This window comes from Schistocerca piceifrons, chromosome 1, assembly GCF_021461385.2.
Source record: "Schistocerca piceifrons isolate TAMUIC-IGC-003096 chromosome 1, iqSchPice1.1, whole genome shotgun sequence".
NCBI classification, from domain to species: Eukaryota; Metazoa; Arthropoda; class Insecta; order Orthoptera; family Acrididae; genus Schistocerca; species Schistocerca piceifrons.
Genome location: NC_060138.1, coordinates 149,148,340 through 149,169,902, shown reverse-complemented (window position 1 = coordinate 149,169,902; position 21,563 = coordinate 149,148,340). Strand labels below are relative to the sequence as shown.

Genomic DNA, 21,563 nt, shown 5'->3' with positions numbered 1-21,563 from the left:
GCCTAGCCAGCATTGAACACTACCTTTCCCAATGTGTGCCCGACTCCAAACTTACCACCTCATTTTGGCTACTATGACCAATTATGTCCTCACTCATGATTACTTCTCCTTTAAAGGTATCAGCTATAAACAAATCTGTGATACAGCCATGGTCACCTTCATAGCACCATCCAATCCAGACCTATTCATGGGCCAGAGGAATCCTTCCTGAAATCCACATTCCTCCAGAACCTCAACACCTTCTCCCCCATTCGTTTCTTCTGGATCTCCTCAGCCTAACAAGCTACCTTCCTCAATATCATCCTCTACCATAAGGATGCCTACATTGATATCAAAGGCAGGGCCACCTGTCAAGGCAGCCATGTGATTTACCACATTTTACATGGGAATGGCAACCAACAAGATTTCTGTCCTCATGAACAGCCACCACTAAACTGCAGCCAAGAAATAACTGGACGACCCATATACTGAATATGCTGCACAACACAACGTTCTTCAGTTTAATACTGCTTTACAGCCTGTGCCATCTGGATTCTTCCTAGCAATTATCAGTTTTTCTGAGTTGCACAAGTGGGAACTCTCCATGCAACATATCCATCATTCCTATAATCTGCCTGTCCTCAGTCTTCACTACCTGCCTCTCCAGTTTGTAAGCAAGAGTTTGCAAAAAAGAAAAATGTTGAAGCAGTCATCCCAGCAGTGCTTGAGGGAAAAAGATGAAGCCAGGTGTGGATTGTTTACCATGTTAGTCAAATGATGCCTGTTGCTTGGGTTCTGAATCATACTTGGTTTCTTTTCACAAATGGCAGAGAAGCTGTAATATTTTTTGTATAATTGACTGTAGGCATCTAGCTGTGAGCCAAGTAGAAAGCCTGAATCGGTGCCTTCAGAAATTCTGTGAGAACATGGATTGTGACTCTCTAATCTGTGAAATGCAAACAATGGATTTATACAATAGGTTACTCTAATCATTGATATAGATAGCTCCTAAATACACTATCTGATCAAAAGAATCCAGATAGATACTAGTGGATGTTAATAAGGGGTGAGTCCACCCTTCATCTTTGTGATGGCTTGAATGCTGCTGGGGATGCTTTCGATGATGTATCTGAATGTCTGAGGAGGAATGACAGCCCATTATACCGCAGGAGCAAAAACCAGAGAAGGTAGTGGTGTATGAGGCTAGTGTGTGGAGCAAAGTCAACATATGGCCCGTGCTGCGCCGCTACTGTACACAGTACACAGTGCTAATATGTGTTCATATTCTTCTGCATTTAATGCTCACTTAAGAATAATAAAGGTACTACAACACCACTGCCTCTTTACTTACTGCTATTATCAGCTTACTGCTGGCACTGCACATGGTGGCTGCTTGACAGCTGTAGCCCATTCTTTTTATATACTTGCATACAGTCATTGTGCTAGCTGGACCTGTGGCAGCTGTTTGGAACTCATGGGTGATTTCTTCTGCTGATTTCATATGATTTTTTACATCCACACTTCTCAGTACTCAACAGTCCCTGTCCATCAGTGCATGAGGTGAGCTGGTCTTGACTTAGATTTGATTGTACCTTAACATTTCCACTTCGCAGTCACATCACCAACATTTGATTTGTGCAGTTTTTGAAGGGTTGAAATATCTGTGTTGGATTTGTCTCAGGTGACATGTACTTAATTGACCCATTTTGCTGCTACTTGCTTCTGTACTAACAACACAATATTCCCTTCTACCTTTTATAATGTTGGGTCGACCTGCCATGACATCTAGCGGTCAATTCCACTTTAATTAGGGGCATTCAAATGTCTCAGATCATCAAGATCATCAATTGTCAAGATAAGAAAATGGGTAAGAATATCAAAATATTAGTGATAAAGTGTAAAAGTATGTTGGTAGTCTGAAAAGAAAGAAATGACTCATCTCATTGAAACTACCTTATTTTTCAATGTAGTCTATGTGCACACTAATGTACTTGGTCTAGTGATGTTTCAATGCCATGAGCCGATCTTGGAAATTAGACTCCTCCAGCAAATGAGGTGAACAAAGGGAGAAGTGGCAGTATTTAGTTTCTTAGTTCATATATTTTTGCCATGGAAATGACACTTGTGTGTGGCCACACATTGTCTTAGTGAAAAATTACTTTCTTCCTTACCAAACCTGTCCATTGTTCACATCTCTCTTCCTGTAGTTGGTCCACAAAATTGACACTGTGATCTTTCCGGTCAACTATATTGCCTTTGCTTGCTTTGGTTATGGTGAGTCAACATATTTCCACTGATTTGGTTGTGGTTTTATCTCTGGAGTATAGTAGTGGACTCAAGTTTCATCTGTAGTCACGTACTGGTGCAAAAAGCCTTGCTGGTTGCTCTGAAAACAGGTCAGAATTGTTCAAACATTATCATTCTGAAGCATTTCTCATGTCATGTCATGGATGCATCTAGCAGATAATTTTCTCATATTAAATTCCACTGTTAAAATGTTATAAGCTTTTCAGATAACAGCCCTACAGCTTCTGCAGTTTCTCGCACTTTCAGTCAATGAACCTCTATGACAATTTTATGCACTATTGCAATAAATTCTGAGGTAGTGGCACATCTTGCCTGACCACTACACTGATTAGAATTTAACTGTCCAGACCAAATTTAAACTCGTTTGTCTACATGGCAGCAGTTGAATATGAAGTATCAGTGTCTCCTGATGTGCTCTAAAAATTGACTTGAATTTCCTTTGCTTTCATACCTTTCTTTGCAAAGTACTTAACCAGTGCTTGTAAAAATTTTTTTTTTTTTTTTTTTTTTTTTTTTTTTTTTTTTTTTTTTTTTTTTTTTTTTTTTTTTTTTTTTCATCTCAGCAATTCAGTGTATGGAATCAACAATGGAGAGACATATGCATCAGAGTTCTCTAGCCAGACAATTGACACGCCATAAGTTTACTCAGAAAGAATGAGCTTTATGCAAGAACCTCATTGCACTAATGCTATTATCTGGTGGTGATTGTGGAAACTTTTGAAACTGCTCTTGAATTTGTGAAAAAGTGCAAGAGTCTGAAGAGCAATTAAGAACTGTTGTGGCTCACATAGTACTCAGTAACAGGTGTTGTCTGCAGATAGTAACAGAATCTTGAGAGCAAACCTAAGTGCGTATTGGAAAGTTAAATTCTGTGGAAGTTAAATTAACAGAGGTTAAAATGGAATGACTCAACATATGGCGGAGATGCTGAGTTGCTGATAGGTGCAACAATAGGACCATCAGAAAGTAAACTATCGGCCAACAAGGCCTTCATCGGAAACAGAAACACAACGCACACACACATGCACACGCACACTCACGCAAACACAACTCACACTCGCATGATCACAGCCTCTGGATGCTGAGTGTGAGGTATCTAAATGTTTCGCTGCTCATGAGTATTTATGAGAAACACAGAAAGTCACACTTCCTTGCAGACATTTTCAAACCATATTAATACTGGGGACTAGGAATCATCGTAAAATAATGAATCTGAATCTATGTTAGTCAGGGTTAAAGGTATTGACAATTGTAAAAAAATTAAACTTATGGGTGATCTCACCCATTACTATAGAAATTAAACAAATTAATCCCTTTTGTTTATCTTTATCAAAAAACTACAAATTGTTTACTTTATTAATGAGCACATAGCATTAGCCACATGGGATTTTCTCCATGTGAACATTGACTTCAGTGATTACGCAACTGCTTATTGCTCTGTGTTTAAAAACAGACACCTGAACGCGCATGGTGCTAGAGTGAATACAGCTTGCATAAGGGATAACACCCAGACACTGGACTTAGAAAATTTCTGGTCCACAGCGTCAATCAAGGACCTGTAGGTGTACATCAAGAACCAGGGGCTCAAAGATGCAACAGTTTTGTCTGTATAAGTAATCATTTTGTTAAGAAGGAATCATTTTGTTAAGAAGGTGTTAGTCTTTGTACAGCCGCTCGAGCAACAGCATTGGACCACTTACACAGAAGATTCCACTATATTATAGGAGGAGAAGGCGTACCTGCCTTACAGTCTATAAAGCAATAGACAATATTTCTATTAATACTGAGAACTATGTAGGTGCACAAGTCATCCTGCATGGTCCACCAGTGTTCTGTGGTGGAAGTTGGAACTTTACCCCTAGCAACAATGATACCATGCATCTGCATGTTGTACCTATTATCTGTCTCATGGGCTGGTACTAAGACTGTAAATCAAGCAAGTTTTCTATAGAGGATGAAACAAATAAAATTACACAAACAAGACTGCAGAATGTATCAGTTACTGAAAATGCAATTGCCATATTCTGCCTCTTTAATAATAATTGAACAGTACAGCTCATCTGCGAAATGAATCTTCATTATAATGATATCACATTTTTCATGCCTGGTAATTTCTTTTAAATTGTAACACTATTTATGATAGAGAGATACAAGCTCTTTTTTTTTTTTCAAATTGAGTACTGTACCAATTGCAATAAAATAAGTAATAAATCATGTTGAAGTATGTTAGTAAGAGTTACAGAATTTTTTATAGGTTTCTAAGAAAGGATTTAAGTTACAGATTTTTCATAATTTTGCAAAATTGATACAAAGAACATGCATTAGAAAAGTAAAGACTTTTATATGTACAACAGCAGATGAAGAATCTTGTGTTCTGTAAATTTGTTCATGAGATTAAGAGAGGAACTGCAGTATTTGTTGCCTTCTTTCTTTGTAGAGTGAGCTTATTTGCCATCAGAACTAACATGATAATATGAAATTGGATAGATGAAACATCTACTCACCTAGTGGCAGTAGGGGAACACACATACAAAGGAATTAAAATTTTCAAGCCTTTGGAGCCAGTGGCTCCTTCTGGCAGAAGGACTGAAGGGAAGGGAAGGGAAGGGGTGTGAAGGAAAAGGACTGGTGAGGTTTAAGAAATGGGGGGGAAATGAAATGAGCATATGGCATCATCTGCCAGGAGGCCCCATTCAGGGAAGTTCAGCCGCCAAATGCAAGTCTTATTTCAGTTGACGCCACATTGGGCGATTTGCGCACTGGTGATGAGGAATAAATGATGATGATGAGGACAACACAACACCTAGTCCACGAACAGATAAAATCTCTAACCCGGCCGGGAATCAAACCCGGGCCCACTTGCATGGGAGGCGAGCATGTTGCCACCCAGATAAGCAGGCGGACAGAAATGGGGGAGAGTTCAGAAAAGTGGTCCAGAACCCTAGGCCAGGGAGACCTACCAAATGGGATGAGAAGGAAAGACTGCAACCTGACAAGATTTGAAAACCTGAAAGTGTAAAGATGGCAGATAAGGTAATATGCAAGACAGAGTTCACTGCCAAAGCATCGTGCACAAAATCATAAGAAAACACAGCAAAGTGGATTATATGTGATGAAGGTAGGAGGGACAAGGGGTGTGAGGAAAAAATAGACAGGCCTGAAAATGAAAGAAATACAAAACTAAAAGGGATTGCAGAAAGGAGGATTAGTTACTGTGAAGAAATGCTGAGCCTGAAGAAATTAATGTAAATTAAGTCCAGGTGGTTGGTTAGAACCAAGGACATATTGCAATGCTAGACTTCACTTCAAAAAGCTATCCCATCTTCTCCTAAACTACCTAAACAGTGGTACTTCTGTTCCTGTAGACTTTCCTGAACTCTTCTCATTTCTTAAACCTCACCAGTCCTTTTCACTCACACCTCTTCCCCTTCAATCCTTTTGCCAGAGGAAGGAGCCACTGGCTCCAAAAGTTTGCAGATTTTAATAGCTTTATATGTATGTTGTTCTGCCACTACTTGGAGAGTAGATTTTTTTTTTGTCTATCCAATTAGATTATACTTTCAAAAAATTGTTATTTTTGTTGAACTCACGTGATACATCAACAAGGTTCACTCTACGAACAATCTGTTAGGTTAGGTAGCATGTTAGGATAAATGGGCTCGTCTTTGACATTAATAAAGGAGCTGTCCTGCCAGCAATTCTTGCAGATTATTTCAATCACACTATAACTCCCAATTGTTAGTAACATATAGGGATCTGAAAAACTATGACAATGCAGGTGTTAAGGGATTGATCTGTTTGACTGAAATGAAGGAAAACCATGAATGTAATTGTATATGTTAATTAAAATCCAACTTTTATGCTATTAATATCATGTAACAACCAATGAAATCCTATATTTTATTATATAATTTTACATTTTTCCACTGGATAGACATTGCATGTGCTCACTGTTAGACAGCTTCTTGTTTATTTGACAGTGTGGAAGCCAAATAAAATAAATTTCCATTGAAGCATTAAAATAATTTCGTATAATTCTAATTATAACATCACAGGTTTCTGTATGTAGCTAGTGATTGCAGTTATGATGGCAATAATACACTTTATAAGAGATGTCAGTCTTAATCTCTGGAGGAAATTTTATTTTAAGATGGTGCTAAAAGATAAATTACTCACTTTCTCCTGTCATTAAGAAAGCTATGGGAAGAATGGTGCTGCAAGAACAATGCATGTTGTGTATTGCTGAAAATCTTGGTGCACCGAAGTTACCATCATCAGTATTTAATTATTTTCTGTGTCAGTGATCATAATGGGAAAATATGATGGTGGATCACCTCCATCAAACCATGTAAATGCCATTGTAATTTGGAAGAAACTCCAGTGAGCAGTGTAGAAAAATATTATTGCTCCTAGTAAATGACTGCATTTAATTAGTGCACTGAGAGAGAGAGAGAGAGAGAGAGAGAAAACTTTGAATTGCAAATTTCCAAATAAAATGACTTAGAGGTTACTCATTCTTGCTTAAAAGTTAACTTTTTTCATACTTTCTTTTCAAATAATATGGTACTGAGACTGCTTTCAGTTTTTTTTCACACTTCAATTTATAAATAACTTTTCTTTAGTAATTGATGACAAAGTAATGTGATCTACTGTAGAAATATTTTCTGTTAAGTAACTGTGATCTATGTGGAACCTTGTTTTGTTTGGCATCCGTTCAACATCATAGCTTACTTTGATTTATTATAAAATGCATGTTTCATAGCGAGAATGTATTGTGCCTCTTTAGTGCTTTCAATTGTTTGAATTTTTCTGGAATTAGTTGGAAGTTCTGTGTGGATTCTTTATTACTGAAATTACTTTGAATAAAATGTAGTCACAAATAATTAGCTAATGTTTCTGGCTGTTCATACAAGTTCAGTGGTGGCATTATGTGTCAAGTGAGTATTTAAAGAAGCTCCAAGTGCAAAGAAAATTTTGTCATTCCCTCCTGAAAATTGTGTTTCATGGACAAAACATCTAAAATAATTTTTTCTACTTTCTCATTTAATTTCATTGTGTTCGACAATAGAAATTGTCCAGAGATGATGCTGTTAAAATGTTTGTTAATGGTAGTTTCATTGTGGAAATTATTGAAAACTGCTTAATAATGTATTGAATATTGCATAATATTTAACTAATGTATTTATATACAGCAGGTATAAATGTGAACAGAGAGAAAGAGAACATTATTAAACAGGAATGCATGCCATATTATAGGTTTTTCCTGCCAACCAACATTTAAAATCAAATTAAAACATTTCACATCATTACAAAATGCCATATTCATAATGTATGGAACAAGTATTAATTTAATGTGATGTAATATAATTAAATGTCTTTGTGTCCCACCAGAATACATACATATCTTTTTTGTTGAATTCATATTGCTTAAATTTTGCCATCTTCACCCTTTCTGTAGGCCAATTCTGTCTTCAAATATTTAACTTTCATCTTCATTTTTTCTCAATATTTTATTTCTTACTTCTCAGTTTGTTCATTTGTGGTGCTTGCCTGTTCCCTCAAATTGTCATTATATTGGAGCAGGTTTCACTGACTAATGATTTTGCAATCTCTGTTAAGTAAAATACTACTTCTTAAAGATGCTGCAAAAACTATATTATTTTGAATGAAATCTATTACTTCAATTTACATTTTGCTTCAAATTTTATGCTTGTTGCTGCAGCCTTCCCCATAGATACTACCTGTACATCACAACCTTCCTAGAACAAAAAATTAAAAAAATTAAAATAAATAAAATGAAATACAAAAATACTAATTTGGGTTCCATTTCCATGACCTTCTCCAGTTACTGCTTTCTTGTGTCATATGGAGAACAATTCAGTTTGGAAAGGCTGCAGCTGTTCCATGTGTTAACTGTAGAATGATTATCTGAAGGCAAGTAAAATAGAACTTAGGAAGAATACACAGCAAGCAGTTTTTATAAGAGGATGGGGGGGGGGGGGGGGCGGGATAGACATGGGGGAGAGGTTATTAAAGACTGGTGTCTAATGAGAATTTATGAAGCTTGGTGTAAGCATATGGAGTAGCTAGGAGAGGCTGTTGCTTTTCAGTAAATAAGTTCATCTATTTTTATTCTGTAACATCCTTCAATCACCTATCGCAAGTTTATAGTTAAGGATGAAAATAACACAACTTTGTTTTGTTCCACTAATTATTGTATCTTTACTGACTGATACTCTTAGGTTTAGAACAGTTATTGCCTATTGTGTTGTCTACGTTCATTTTCATAAATTCACTTGCTTGCTACTTTAAAATATTTTGAAATGAATCCATGCATACAATGCAATTCATAAGGAAATGCATTAATGAAAAAGTGTGTTTGATAGCTCAAGAGCATATATGAAAAGCAGTCACATATTTTAAATCTAACATGTGTAAATGTATTTGTGGCAGCATTTAAAAATTTTATGAAATACATGTCTACCATGATAAAATGACAATTACAATTACTTTTCTGTCTTCAACTGATGAAGCTTACATTAGCATGGAGACAGCTATAGAAATAACATGATTTATTAAAATGGATGCTGACTTAGATAAGTTAAAACAAATCATTAGAAATAACAAGAAGTGAACAATGGATAAGAGAAGACCTGAAATAATAAAAATAAATAATATTTGCAAAACAAATTTGGTTTATCATGGTAGTTATGCAAAAATATTTTTCTACAAAAAAAGAAAATCTCTTTTTATTATTATTATTATTATTGTCGGACATTTAGTCATTGACACACACACACACAAACAAGACTGAAAACTTAATTAGGTCAAAAAATAAAATGTGTGTCTGTCAATGACTCAGTGCCTTTACTATTCAGCAAGTTGTTACCTTTGCTCCTAAATTATTTACATTCTGCCAGAATTTTAGTTTAGTGGCTTCCTCACATCCCATGCATTTTGGATCTCCCTTCTCTGATCCCACCTCCACAGTATCAGAGTTCTGGACTACAAAGATAAGAGTTACCTGTGCGACACACCCTTTGTTCCTTTAATCCTTCTTGCCACCTATCTCCACTAACCCACTGCACCCATATCCTCTATCAAATAGTCTCCACTTCTTCTGTCCTGCACACCTCCCAATCCATTCCTCCATGTCATTGTCATCAGACTACAGTCTAACTCACCAGCTCTGGTGTCTGTGTGTTGCATCCCCATCCTGTACACCTGCCACCTTGTCTTGCCACATTCATTTTCTTCACACCACTACTGCCTCTTACTGATCTTCTGGTCACCCCTCCCCAATTTGCTCCTGCCTCATTTCACCCTCTAATGTGCGTGTGTGTGGCATGTGTGTGTGTGCACATGGGCATGCGTGTGTTATAGTGTGTGTGTGTGTGTGTGTGTGTGTGTGTGTAGGTACATCCGCAAACCTGTGCACACACTCATATTTTTGTGTCCTCTAGCTCTTTAAATGGTTCATACAAAAGCTAGCAAACTTTTCTAATTTTTTAATTTTTTTTTAATGTGCCTGTCGTAAACTCTATGCTTCTACTATTCAGTGAGTTCTCTCTTTTACTCCTTAGTTACACAACATTTATATATATATAGTGTATTAACTGCCATTCTTTGAGCAGTGCACAGATTATCTGCATATAATCATGCATTTTTTTAAATAATTTTCTATCAGAGTGACCTCCCTGAACACAACTGAGTCATACAGAAACAGCCTCAGAGAATTGCAAACACTGCCTGCCATACACATATTTTTTTCATTAATTAGGGTATATTTAGTTCCATACATCACAGTTAAGGTTAAGGAGTTCACTATTGTGGATACAGTTGATTAGATTCTTTGGTATTAGTTATTGTTTATGCGAAAATGTGAAACACTTTGTTGACACAGCTAATTGAAAAGGACAAACAATTTTTGTCATTTTTGCACAATGATCTTGATCTGATATCATCTAAATATCGTCAAAAACCACTGAGCTATGGAAAAGTGAGCACTGGACTCTGATTATTGGATGAGTTTGCTTTATTTAATTGTTGTCCTTAGCCCATTGCTATAATGTGAAACATCAAGAGGGTGGTACAATCACTAGAGAAGCAGTCAATTCTTCTTACCAGGAAATTTTCAGTGGAGTTTATTACCTGTTCTTATATCTGTACTTATTCATTTTAATAGGTCACAGAGTGTATCACAGATTTTCTGAAAGTGGGGAACTTTGCACATGTCTGAGCTCCCTTGCTTTGTATGTCGTAAACAGATGTAACACATGGCATGATGAAGGCCAGTTACAAAAATGACCAAAATGTTGTTTTGTCACTTTAGAGCAAGTTGAGTTTCATATGATTAGTGCTCAGCAAATCCACACTGATTATTAGAAAGAAGTTGGTAAGTTAGTAAAAGTTCCATCATGTATGAGCACAAAATATGTTTTGTAAATGAAGGCTATGATACCTCCTAAACTGTCTTATTTATCAAGTGAGTGAGGGTTTTAAAATTGTTTTTGTTTTCAAACCATTTGATACACCCACTGTTTTTATTTCCAGTGTCTCAGCTAGCCTGGCCAGGGCCATAAATACAGAGGAGTCACATATTATATTATAAATACTTCTATAGTTCACATGCTATGTGTACTAAACAACTGACATTCTACTTTTGGGATGGTTGTTTTATTATCTTTATTTGTTTAAATGAAGAGAGAGATTATGTTAACCATAATTAAGAGTCTTGCACCATGTTGCATGAGAAAAAGATCTGTAACATCTATAGAATTAGTGACAAATTGAATAAATATGCCCATACAGGCTCATCTAATTCACTGTCATCAAAATCATTGCCATTCTCATTTTCACATTGACATCCCTCTAAAAGCTCTACAATCTCTTTTTCACCAAGGACTGTGCATGAAAAACTAGCCATTTCAAACCTACTAACTTGAACATAATAATTACAACCTTTCTCTCAACACAAATGCTACAGTTTGACACCATGTTAACACAGGCTTCCCTAAACAGCAATATTATACAGCATTGATGCCTAGTACAGTTAGATTTGGGAATGTAGCATACAAGAACTATGAAAAATCATGTCAAATGAAGCCTGACATCAGAGTGAAAACAAAATTTGTAGTGTTGAGCACTACCTTTCATTGGACTGGAAAGGGTTAATTTATGTAACTAACTGACACCACTGAGACAGATCTGAAGCTGCTAACTTTCTGAATTAGTAGCAATAACCGTAATATTGATTTTTAACCATCATTATGGAAACCAGCACCACTCCTTCATATAACATGTTATAGGTATGTTCACACTCGAAAATAATGGTGGAATTCCTACATTTAATGATTTTTCAGATCGTGATTCCCAGCTGCTAATCTTAATATTATGCTGCTTCATTTAAAAATAAGATAAACTACATGGGGAATAAATGAAAAGCAGCCATCCAATTCAAGGATCGTTTGAGAAATACAGACTGTAGAAACATACACAGTTCACCAGGAATACATTAAAAATGTATTGTTGCTACAAAATTTTTGTTGTTCAAACCTGATGATCAAGCATATTAAGCCCATCTCTGTAGCTCAGTGGTCAACATGTGTGAGTACCATATGGAGGACCTGGATTTGATTCTCTGTGCTGCCAGGGACTTCTCCTAGAACAGGGACCATGCAACCATGTGATGCCAACAGAGAAGCTGCGTGAATGAAAAATATTGATTCCAAGGTCTTGAAAGCAGGCAACAGCCAGGAGAGTGATGTGCTGACCACATGCCCCTCCTTACCACTGCCTCTGATAGCAACAGCTATTCAGCATCATGTGGTCCTCTGGACCTGATTATGGAGGCTTTTTTTCTTTTTTTCCCCCAGACTTATTGATCTCTGAATTACTGGTTTACTGTGTACATCAGTAAGTCTTGCAACACTAAGATAAAAATTTACTTAACACTGAGGAGCACAAGTGATTAAATAGTAAATCAGTTTACATTTATAAAATTGTAAACAAAGATGTGAGAGGACAGGAGTGATATTCCAATTGTCATGAGAACATCCAAGTTTAAATTACTCTTGGATTCCCTGAATCACTTAAGACAATTGGCAGAATTCCTTAGCCCATGGCCCATTTCCTTACCTTTCCTTATCCTGTCTGAACTTTTGTTTCATCTCTAATGATCTCATTGTTGATGGGCTAGTAAATCCTAATATATCCTCCTGTTTTATTTTCACCTTAACAGAAGAGATATTAGCTCCATAGGCTATTAACACATTTTACATTTTAAAATGCAAGGAGATGAAAAGAGAGGGATAGATGCTACTCACCACATAGAGGAGGTATTGAGTGACATACACAAGGAAAAAGATTACTAGACATTTCCAGCTGTTAGACTAAGTCCTTCATTAGATGTAGGCAACTCACACACATTCACGTAAGCACAACTGATTGACACATGGTGATGGTCATCTCCAGATGCTGAAGCCGGACTGCATCTGTGTCTGAGTTGAGCAGCTTTGGAGGGATGGGGATGGGGAGGAGGAGAGGGAGGGAAGGGTATGGCAGGGTTGAATTGGGCTAAGACACTAGTGCTGCCTATGGGAGTGTGTAGAGTCATGATGGGGACAGGAAAGTGAGCTGCTAGGTACAGCTCTGGGTGGCTGATTTGTGGTGGTGGTAGTGGTGGTTGTGCCTCCCAGTGATGCATCCCTCATTCTTGTAATGTCCCAGCCTCAATCTTCATTGGTTCCCCACCTCCACCTGCATATCCCCTTCGCTGCCCCTGCTTCAGCCCTACACATGCTTTCTATCCTGCCAGAGCACGTGCATAGTCCTGTCCCCTTCTGTATTCTCCCCTTTGCCCCCAGCCCCCAAACACAGCCTCTTGTACTGTGTGTAGCACACTGTCCTGTCCCCACCACATCCCTGCATGCTCCTTCACACAGCACTATCATCTTCCCCAACCCTGCCCTGCTATTAACCCCCCCCCCTCCCCCCCACACCTCCTCTGTACTTCTGCTACCAACCATGCCAAAGTTTCTCACCTCAGACATTGTCACAGTTGGGTGGAACTCACATACTGGAGGACACTGTCGTCTCCAGATGTCACCTGGAGGCAACAGTGTCTGTATGAGAGTTGTGCTTGTGTGAATGTTTGAAAGTACAAAGAGAGTCACTGATATTGCACATTGTAACTTTCAATAAGTTACAAATTGCCTTCTGCAAATCAAAGAGTGCTTATAATATTTGCAAGTGACAGTAGATGAGTGTAGACAAAAGGTAGAAAACATTTTTGTTACAGAATGGAGAGATTTTATCTTTGGTAACCTTCATAATAACAGACCTGTTAGCAATATATCTTACTGTTGGCTTTGAAGAAGCAGTAACTTAATACTGGAACTATTACACTGAAGATATGGTACTATTTCAAGTGGCCTTAAATGTAATTTCATCACAGCTGCAATAGACTCTCCCCAAACTGTTATTTGTTCTCATATGCTTTCCCCATGTGTGATTTATGCCAGCTTAATGACATCTAGTACCTGGTCCATGTCATGTTCTCATTGGTTGCATGTCTTCTTCTTCTTCTTTATATTAAGGTGAATAAATAAATAAATAAAAACTTTTTTCTATAGATAAATGAGATCAGAAGAGATGAAACAGTGAAGAAAAAGGTTTTCCTCCTTTCATGTAAAGTCATGATAAAAGATTTTTTAATGTAAATCAACCATTCTTTTAGATAAGTAGTGCAAAAATGAAGAGAAATGATCTCATATTGCTGCTTCTTTTAAAACATGGTTAACAGTGCTCAGTCAGTTCCACAATATTATTTTTCCCAGTATCAAGATAGTCTTCTAAATTTAAATATATTTTGTCAAATTTAATCTGCAACAGTAGTGTCATTAATATATATCATCTTACTAACTTAACATAAATCTCATCGTACTGATAAAATATTTTTGATTAATATTTGAATACAGGCTCTGCTTCACAAAATTAAAACTACTCCTGTTAGCAATTGAAATAAAAGGGGAAGATGGTGCTGATAGCAAGATATCCATAAATCCACGCGGGGTGAAAATACAAGCAAACACACAAGGATTCTTCATTGCTCAATCAGCTGATGAAGTGAAACGGTAAGTTTTCGTGTGTACATGTAAATTTAGGCTTAATAAAGTCTCATATTATAAACACTGCATATAAATCATATAAATTTGTACTTAACAGATAACAGCAGTATTGGTATAGACTAGTGTAGGAAACATTTAGTAATGGTACCTCTAGAGAGTTGTATTAATTTTATAAGTTGTCAACGATAAATTTAGAACTACTCCTATGCAAAAGGATGACAGTTCTTTCACTTGTGGAATTGATCTTTATATGATTTCCCTTTGTTGATAACTGCCATAATTTATCAAGGACACTAATTAGTTTGTTGACTGCCTGAGATCTCTCTCTATTTCACATCCAACTACTACCCTTCTTGCCACTATTTATACCATGTTACTTTGAACGAATGTTCCTCAGGTACATGGCCTTTCTGCTACTGAACAATACCTTATCCAGGATCACTCTGTTTGCAAGTTCAAGAAATTATTTCTATTCACTCTTGACAGCTTCATAGAGACTACCTAGAGTGTGAGATGAAGAGTTACAAAAAGATCAGTTGTACAACAATGGGGACTAAGATATTCTTTCCTATAGAAAATCCCCTCATACATTCAGATTCATCAATGAGATATTTACACCATACACTTATGTAATTAACTAACACATATTATTTACTGAAAATGTAGATACTGGTAGAAGCTGATCTTAGGAGAGACCAGTTTTTGATTTGGAGAAATGTGTGAATAGATTAGACAATACAAAGCCTATGACTTTTCTTAGAAGCTAGGCTAACATAATAAAGTTTGTAGATTTAAAGGAAATATTTGGCAAAGTTGACTTAAACACTCACTTTCAAATGCTGAATACCTTCAGGGGTAAAATACAGGGAGTATGGAGTATTTAGAAATTATACAGAAATCAGACTCAAGTTACAAGTAAAAGAATCTGAAAGGGAAGCAGTAGTTGTGTGTGCTGATGTGTATTCAATCTGTACATTGCACAAGTGGTAAAGGAAAACAAAAGATAATTTGGAAGGCAAATGAAAGTTCAGGGAGAACAAATAAAAGCTTTTAGGTTTGCCAGTGACATTGAAACTCTGTCAGAGATGGCAAATGACTTTGAAGATAAATTAAATGGAATGGATAGTGTCTTGAAGAAAGATTACACAGGCCAACGAAAAAAAAATTTTAAATACGTTTTTTACTTTGATAGCTGATCTTTATAGATTTTTATTAGCTGAATTCAAATCTAGCCTTAGTTTTTTTACCACCCATAGGTCTTGAGCAATATGCTTTTTATTATATAGTATAAAAATCCAATTCTATACAGTAAACCCTGGGAAATTAATGTAATGCTTTGTTATAACATAAGCATGGTTTGTATTTACAGTAAGCTACTTGGAACAATGATGTGTGTTAATAGAGGTTTCACTTGTCAGCTGAAATTGGTTTGTATTTTCTTTCTCCTTTTTTTTTTTTTAAAAAAAAAAAAAAAAAAAAAAAAGCTTCTTGTGTAGCTTTTTCTATGGTGAGTTGCTTGCTGAACTTCTCTGTGAAGTGACCAACAGTAGTCCCTCATCATGTTGGTGTTCCAGCGGCCTTCATAGTGTTTTTCCATCACTTTAATGTCCTGGTGAAAACACTTTCCTTGCTCCTCACTAACATATGTCATATTGTCCGGGAAGTAATCAGCGTGACTGTTCAAAAAGAGAACTTTCAGGCTCATTAAACATCCCAAAGTTTTAAACTTCTTTAAAATTGTAGCTATAATAGAAACATATTCTGGGTCTTTTTCACATCCTAAGAACTTTGTAATACTTTGCTTGAATGATACCCATGCTTTTTTCTTATTTAAGGTCAGTGTTGATTCGAAGTTAACATCAAACATCAATTTTCTAATATCAGGTCTGACAAAGACACCTTCTTTTAGTTTAGCTTCTGAAAGGTGTGGAAACTTTTCTTTAGGCAAAGTCTTTACAAACTGTTTCATTAGGTTTAACTTCATATGTAGAAGTGGTAGGGATACGTTTTGTGGACCTACAAGGTTTTTGTGTAGAATGTTCTTCTCACTAGGTTTTAAAGACTCCCTCACAGGCCAGTTCTTTCTGCACCAGTGTTGATTTCTAGCCCTACTGTCCCATACACACAAGAAACATGGAAATTTGGTAAAGCCACCTTGCTGACCAAGGAGCATGCCTGTTACTTTTAGATTGCCACATATCATCCAACCATGAACAGAATAGCATATTATTGCATTTAGCACTATTTCTAGGTTTTCATAGCTTTCTTTCATATGTACAGAATGTCCAACAAGTATAGATGCATTCATGTTACCATTGTGTAATAAAACAGCCTTTAAATGAGTTTTGGATGAATCAATAAACAGCCTCCAGTCTTCCTTTTTGTATTCAATAGCAAACTCATTCATCAGACCAGGAATGTCTGAACAGTACACTAAATCACCTTCTTGTTGAAAAAACTTGGAAAATTGCTGCACTCTATTTCTGTACATGTATATGCTGGTTGCAACTGCCAATAAGTTCTTTTCTTTTAATCTAGAGCCAAGCAATTCTGCTTTTCTTTTGTTAAGCCCAGATCCCTGACCAAATCGTTAAGCTTGGTCTGAGTAAACAATTTGGGCTCTAGACTTTCCGTATTACAATGGAATTCATGATCATCTGGTTCATCTAAATCACATTGTACATCAGAAAATACTTCTGTTGGAACAGAATTTAAATCATCTGGTGGTTCAGGAACCAGCAAATCTACACCATGCCCTACTGGTCAGATGGCAGATGGAAGATCTTGCTTTTTGAATTATGACCAATAATATCAACACTGCAAAAGTAGCAATCGTCAGAATGATTTCTTGGCTCCCTCCATTTCATAGGAACAGCAAATCTAAAGTTTTTTTTTTCTCGTTTTTGGACTTCAACACACATATCATACCTTATTGGTGAGCAAGATTTATCTGGATCACCAAGTTTAGATCCAAAGTATGGTAGATAAACCTTTTTCACAAAGTCTGTAATGTTTCTTTGGTGTTTCTTATTCACAGATTTGCCACAAATATAACAAAAACTGTCAGCAGTTGGCTTGGTTATCCTCCTGGTTTCTGGTATTCCTTTTGGTTTTTGTTTCTCTTGTGTTTTCTTTTTCATCTTTTCATTTCGGCATTTTGATCTCCCCCTTCTAAATTTTCTCTCCGTAGTGTGAGCCAGCTGGGGAAGAACACCTTACTCAGCATCTTCAGCATGTGGCCTTACTTCTTCTTGCAGCCTTTCCTTGACACTGCTATATAGCCAGCATGGTAGTCAGTCCATGTGGTGGCATAGTTATGTACCATTTTGGTTGAGCCCCTGACAACTCAGGAGATCATATTTCTGATATCTGAGCTGTTGTCGCCTTGGTTGTATGCAGGAGTGGATGTTTGTCATTCTGAAGCATCGGATTTCTGGGCAGCAACCACCAAAAAGACAGACAGCCCCTGCTGTGGCTTGCTGGTACTGACGTGGAGAGCCCCTGGTATCAGGGCGGATGCTTTGTGTATGAAATGCCGTAAGTTTCAAATAAAAATTAGCTGTTCTTCTGCAGCCATCTCTTTAGTTGGCAATGGATCTTAATGCTGCTTCTTATTACCTTGTAGCTTTCCCTTCCCTGGCTACATGCTGGGAGGACGGTCAGGCTCATCAGTGTGGGGTGAAATCCTATCACCGATACCTGCTTTGCACCAGGACTGACAGCGTACTTTCACTGCCACCAAGAGATTATTTTTTGTGGAAGTTATCAAAGACAAGTTCAGTAAAGTTGATTCTGAGTAAGATGTGGTAGGGTCCACTGTTAATCAACACTTCTTCTGCTGCCCAATCTATGGCCCTTCATTCCTGTGACAATTGTGATGACATCCCAGTGTCCTCATAAATTTTTCAATATTGTTCAGGGAGTCATTTTTCATAGGGAACTCATCCTCAAACTGATGAGGAACTCTGGGCCAACCTGGAATGGTGAGGTATTAATTTCTTTTAGTGTGTTCATAGAGGACATAAGGACAGTTGCATCGATACTGGTACCTTTGTTCTTGCATTTCAGAGGGATATCCTTGTGGAGTAGGTAGAGGTAATGGCTTATCGGTGTGGCACAAAGCCGTACAACCTGTCACCCATGAAGTGTTTTGGGTGCTTGTGATTGGGACTGTCCTCCGGCTGACAGTGGACCCTTCATACAGTGCATGTGGACACCCTCTCCATCAGGGGAGCCCCAGTGTACCATTGCCCATGTGTAAATTGTCATGGCTATGAGTATAACTCACTTGATCGTTTATCCTGCACTGTGGCTCATCATAAATATGACCATCTTCAACCTGTGTCTGTGACATCTGACTTTGCCTCTGTTATGTCCTTTCCCTCTCCTCCCTCCTACTTACCTCAGTCTTGCACTGAGAGAGGTGGTGCTGTGGTTGGCACACTGGACTCACAGAGGATGACAGCTCCAACCCATGTCCAGCCATCCAAATTTAGTTTTTCCATGATTTCCCTAAATCTCTCCAGTCAAATGTTAGAATGGTTCCTTTCTAAAAGCATAGCTGATTTCCTTCCCCATCCTTGACATGCTCAGAGCCCTCCTCTCTGGATGCCACTCCCCCTACCCAGTTGGAGAAGTGTCCCCCTTTTCTGGTGCCTGCTGGTGATGGGCTCCTGGCATCCCCTCATGAGACACCTCCTTCACAAAGCCTCTCATACCAGAGGCCCACTGCCACAAGACATCTGCAGGACTCAAAGTCTTTGTGTCCCAAGGTCACCCACTCTCTCTTGGTTCCAGGTCTTGCTGAAACCTGCTCTCTCTCTGGGCCCAAGGCCGCTCTCTCTTTGGACCCTGCCATCCTCACCCTACAAATGAAAAAAAGAAACACAAGTCAATCCTTTCAACCTGAAATCAACCTTCTGTTTATGTACGTCACCCTAGCCTTGTTGGTGAAGGATAGTGACCCTTCTGAGTCACTGGCTTCAACAAGTTGGCCTCTTATTTGGATCCCCTTTTACTGTTTATTCAGTGGAACTGTGGGGATACTACCATCACCATCTGAAGTTGCAATTACTTATTTCCTTTTATTCCACGTCTTGTTTTTTCTCCGGGAATCTCATTTTACCAATGGTCACTCCCTGACTCCTCATGGGTTCCTTGCTTTGTATTGGAACTGGATTGTCCATTTGAGGGTTTCTGGTGGTGTTTGCACATTGAACTGTATAGACTTTGTTACTACATAAATACCCCTTTGTACCACATTGGAACTGTCTCCGTCCAGTTCCACTTGGACTCTGCAGTCATAGTTTGCAATCACTGTTTCTCTCTTGACAGTCCACCTAAACCCATTGCTGTAACTGACCTTCAGTAACTCCACCTATTCTTCCTAATCCTTGGGGATTTTAATGCCCATCACCCCTTGTGGGGCAGTGCTTTTTTGTCTAGTCATGGTCTCCTCATAGACAACTATTTGGCAACTATTTATTCACAAATGATACAAAAGAGTTACATGTTTGTACCTCTTACTGTCCTTCAAAGTAGCCACCAGCATTGTTTAGAACCCATTTCCAACAATGTGGAAGGCATAGTATACTGTTAGCAGAGCCTGTTCTGTTAATGGTGCGGATGGAGAGGCCTACTGCCTGTCGAATCTCTGAAAACAGTTCTGAAGCGAATGCCACAAAGTGATTCCTTCATCTTTGGAATCAAATCAAAGTCACAAGGACTTAATTCCATGGAGTATGATGGATGGCACAGTACTTCCCAGTCCCATCAACTGAACAGGGCAGCCACAGCTTGCGCTGTATGCGCCCACGCATTGTCGTGCAAAATGATCAGTAGGTTGTGCAGAAAGAGTCACCACTTCTTTCGCAAAGCTGGTCGCAGGTGATGCTCCAAAAACGAACAGTAATACTGTGCATTGATGGTGGCATTCACTTCAGAACTGTTCCAGAGATTTGAGAGACAGTAGACCTCTCCATTCGCGCCCTCAACAGAACAGCCTCTGCTAACGATATACTATGCCTTCCACATTGCTGGAAACAGGTTCTACAAAATGCTGGTGACTACTTTGAAGGACAGTAACAGGTGTGAACATGTAACTCTTTTGTTTCAGTTGTGAATAAATTGCTGCCACTAGTTAAGTTCCAACCCTCGTACAATCCAAAAGTGTGGACTTCGAGGCCCCTCCCAATTTTCATTCACCAGCTCCTGCACCACCAGACATTTCGAGTTTGGGTTGGCACCATTATCAACTCTCTGCAGACCCAGGAGAAAGGTGTTACACAGGATTCCATATTAAGTGTTCTTCTTTCCCTCATTGCTATTAATGGACTTGTGGCTTTTGTCAGACCATTGGTCACTCCTGCTGTGTATATGGATGATTTCTGTATCTGGGCTAGTTCTCTTTCATTGGCTTCTGCAGAGTGACAGCTCCAGATTGCCATTTGGCATGTGTCTGCATACTCTCACATGGTTTTCGCTCCTTATATCGAGGGTAGTACATTTCTGCTGCCATACTATGGTCCACCCTGGTCTGGAGTTGTACCTTGATATGCAACACCTGACTGTGGTCCTTCATCTTCTTTTCTAGGGTCTTCTTTTTGACAACAATCTTACTTGGTTGCCCTATATCTGCATTCTGAAGGTTGGTTGTTTCTGTAAACTCAGTGTCCACTTCCTTGCCCCAGTCTCTTGTTTGACTTTTCTCCAACTTTATTGGGCTTTAGATCTGGCTCGTTTGCACTATGGTTGTCGAGTTTATGACTCAATTGCCCCTTCCACATTACTCCTCCCCATCATGGTATCTGGCCACCGGTGCCTCTTGCACTAGCCCTGTTGATAGTCTTCTGATTGATGCTGGGGCCCCCTTTTCGGTTGAGTGGTTCCAGCTCCTGGTTTCCTGTGCCATCACAATCCACTCATTCCCTACTCACCCCTCCTATTCTATTCTTTTCATGGCTTCAGCATGTCGCCTGCCCACTGCTGGGTTTACTGGTTGGGCTGCACCACACTACTTCTCTCCTGTGAAATATCCATCTTCCCTCTTTGTCCTGTTCCCCACGTTCCCTCCCAAGCACCCAACTTCGGTTAGTTCCTTTGCTTCAGATTCAGAAGGTCCTCTTCTGCGGTTTGAAAGCCTCCATCACT

General features: G+C 38.3%; 1 protein-coding gene across 1 annotated transcript in view; it reads left to right on the top strand.

Moving 5' to 3' along the window:
- The window catches only part of LOC124783678 (calcium-activated potassium channel slowpoke), an 867,461-nt gene that overhangs the window by 375,612 nt on the left and 470,286 nt on the right, over nt 1–21,563 (top strand). Inside the window, exon 12 of the mRNA XM_047254040.1 lies at nt 14,265–14,420. Coding sequence (XP_047109996.1) covers nt 14,265–14,420 — 156 coding nt within the window. The remainder of the gene's footprint in view (nt 1–14,264; nt 14,421–21,563) is intronic.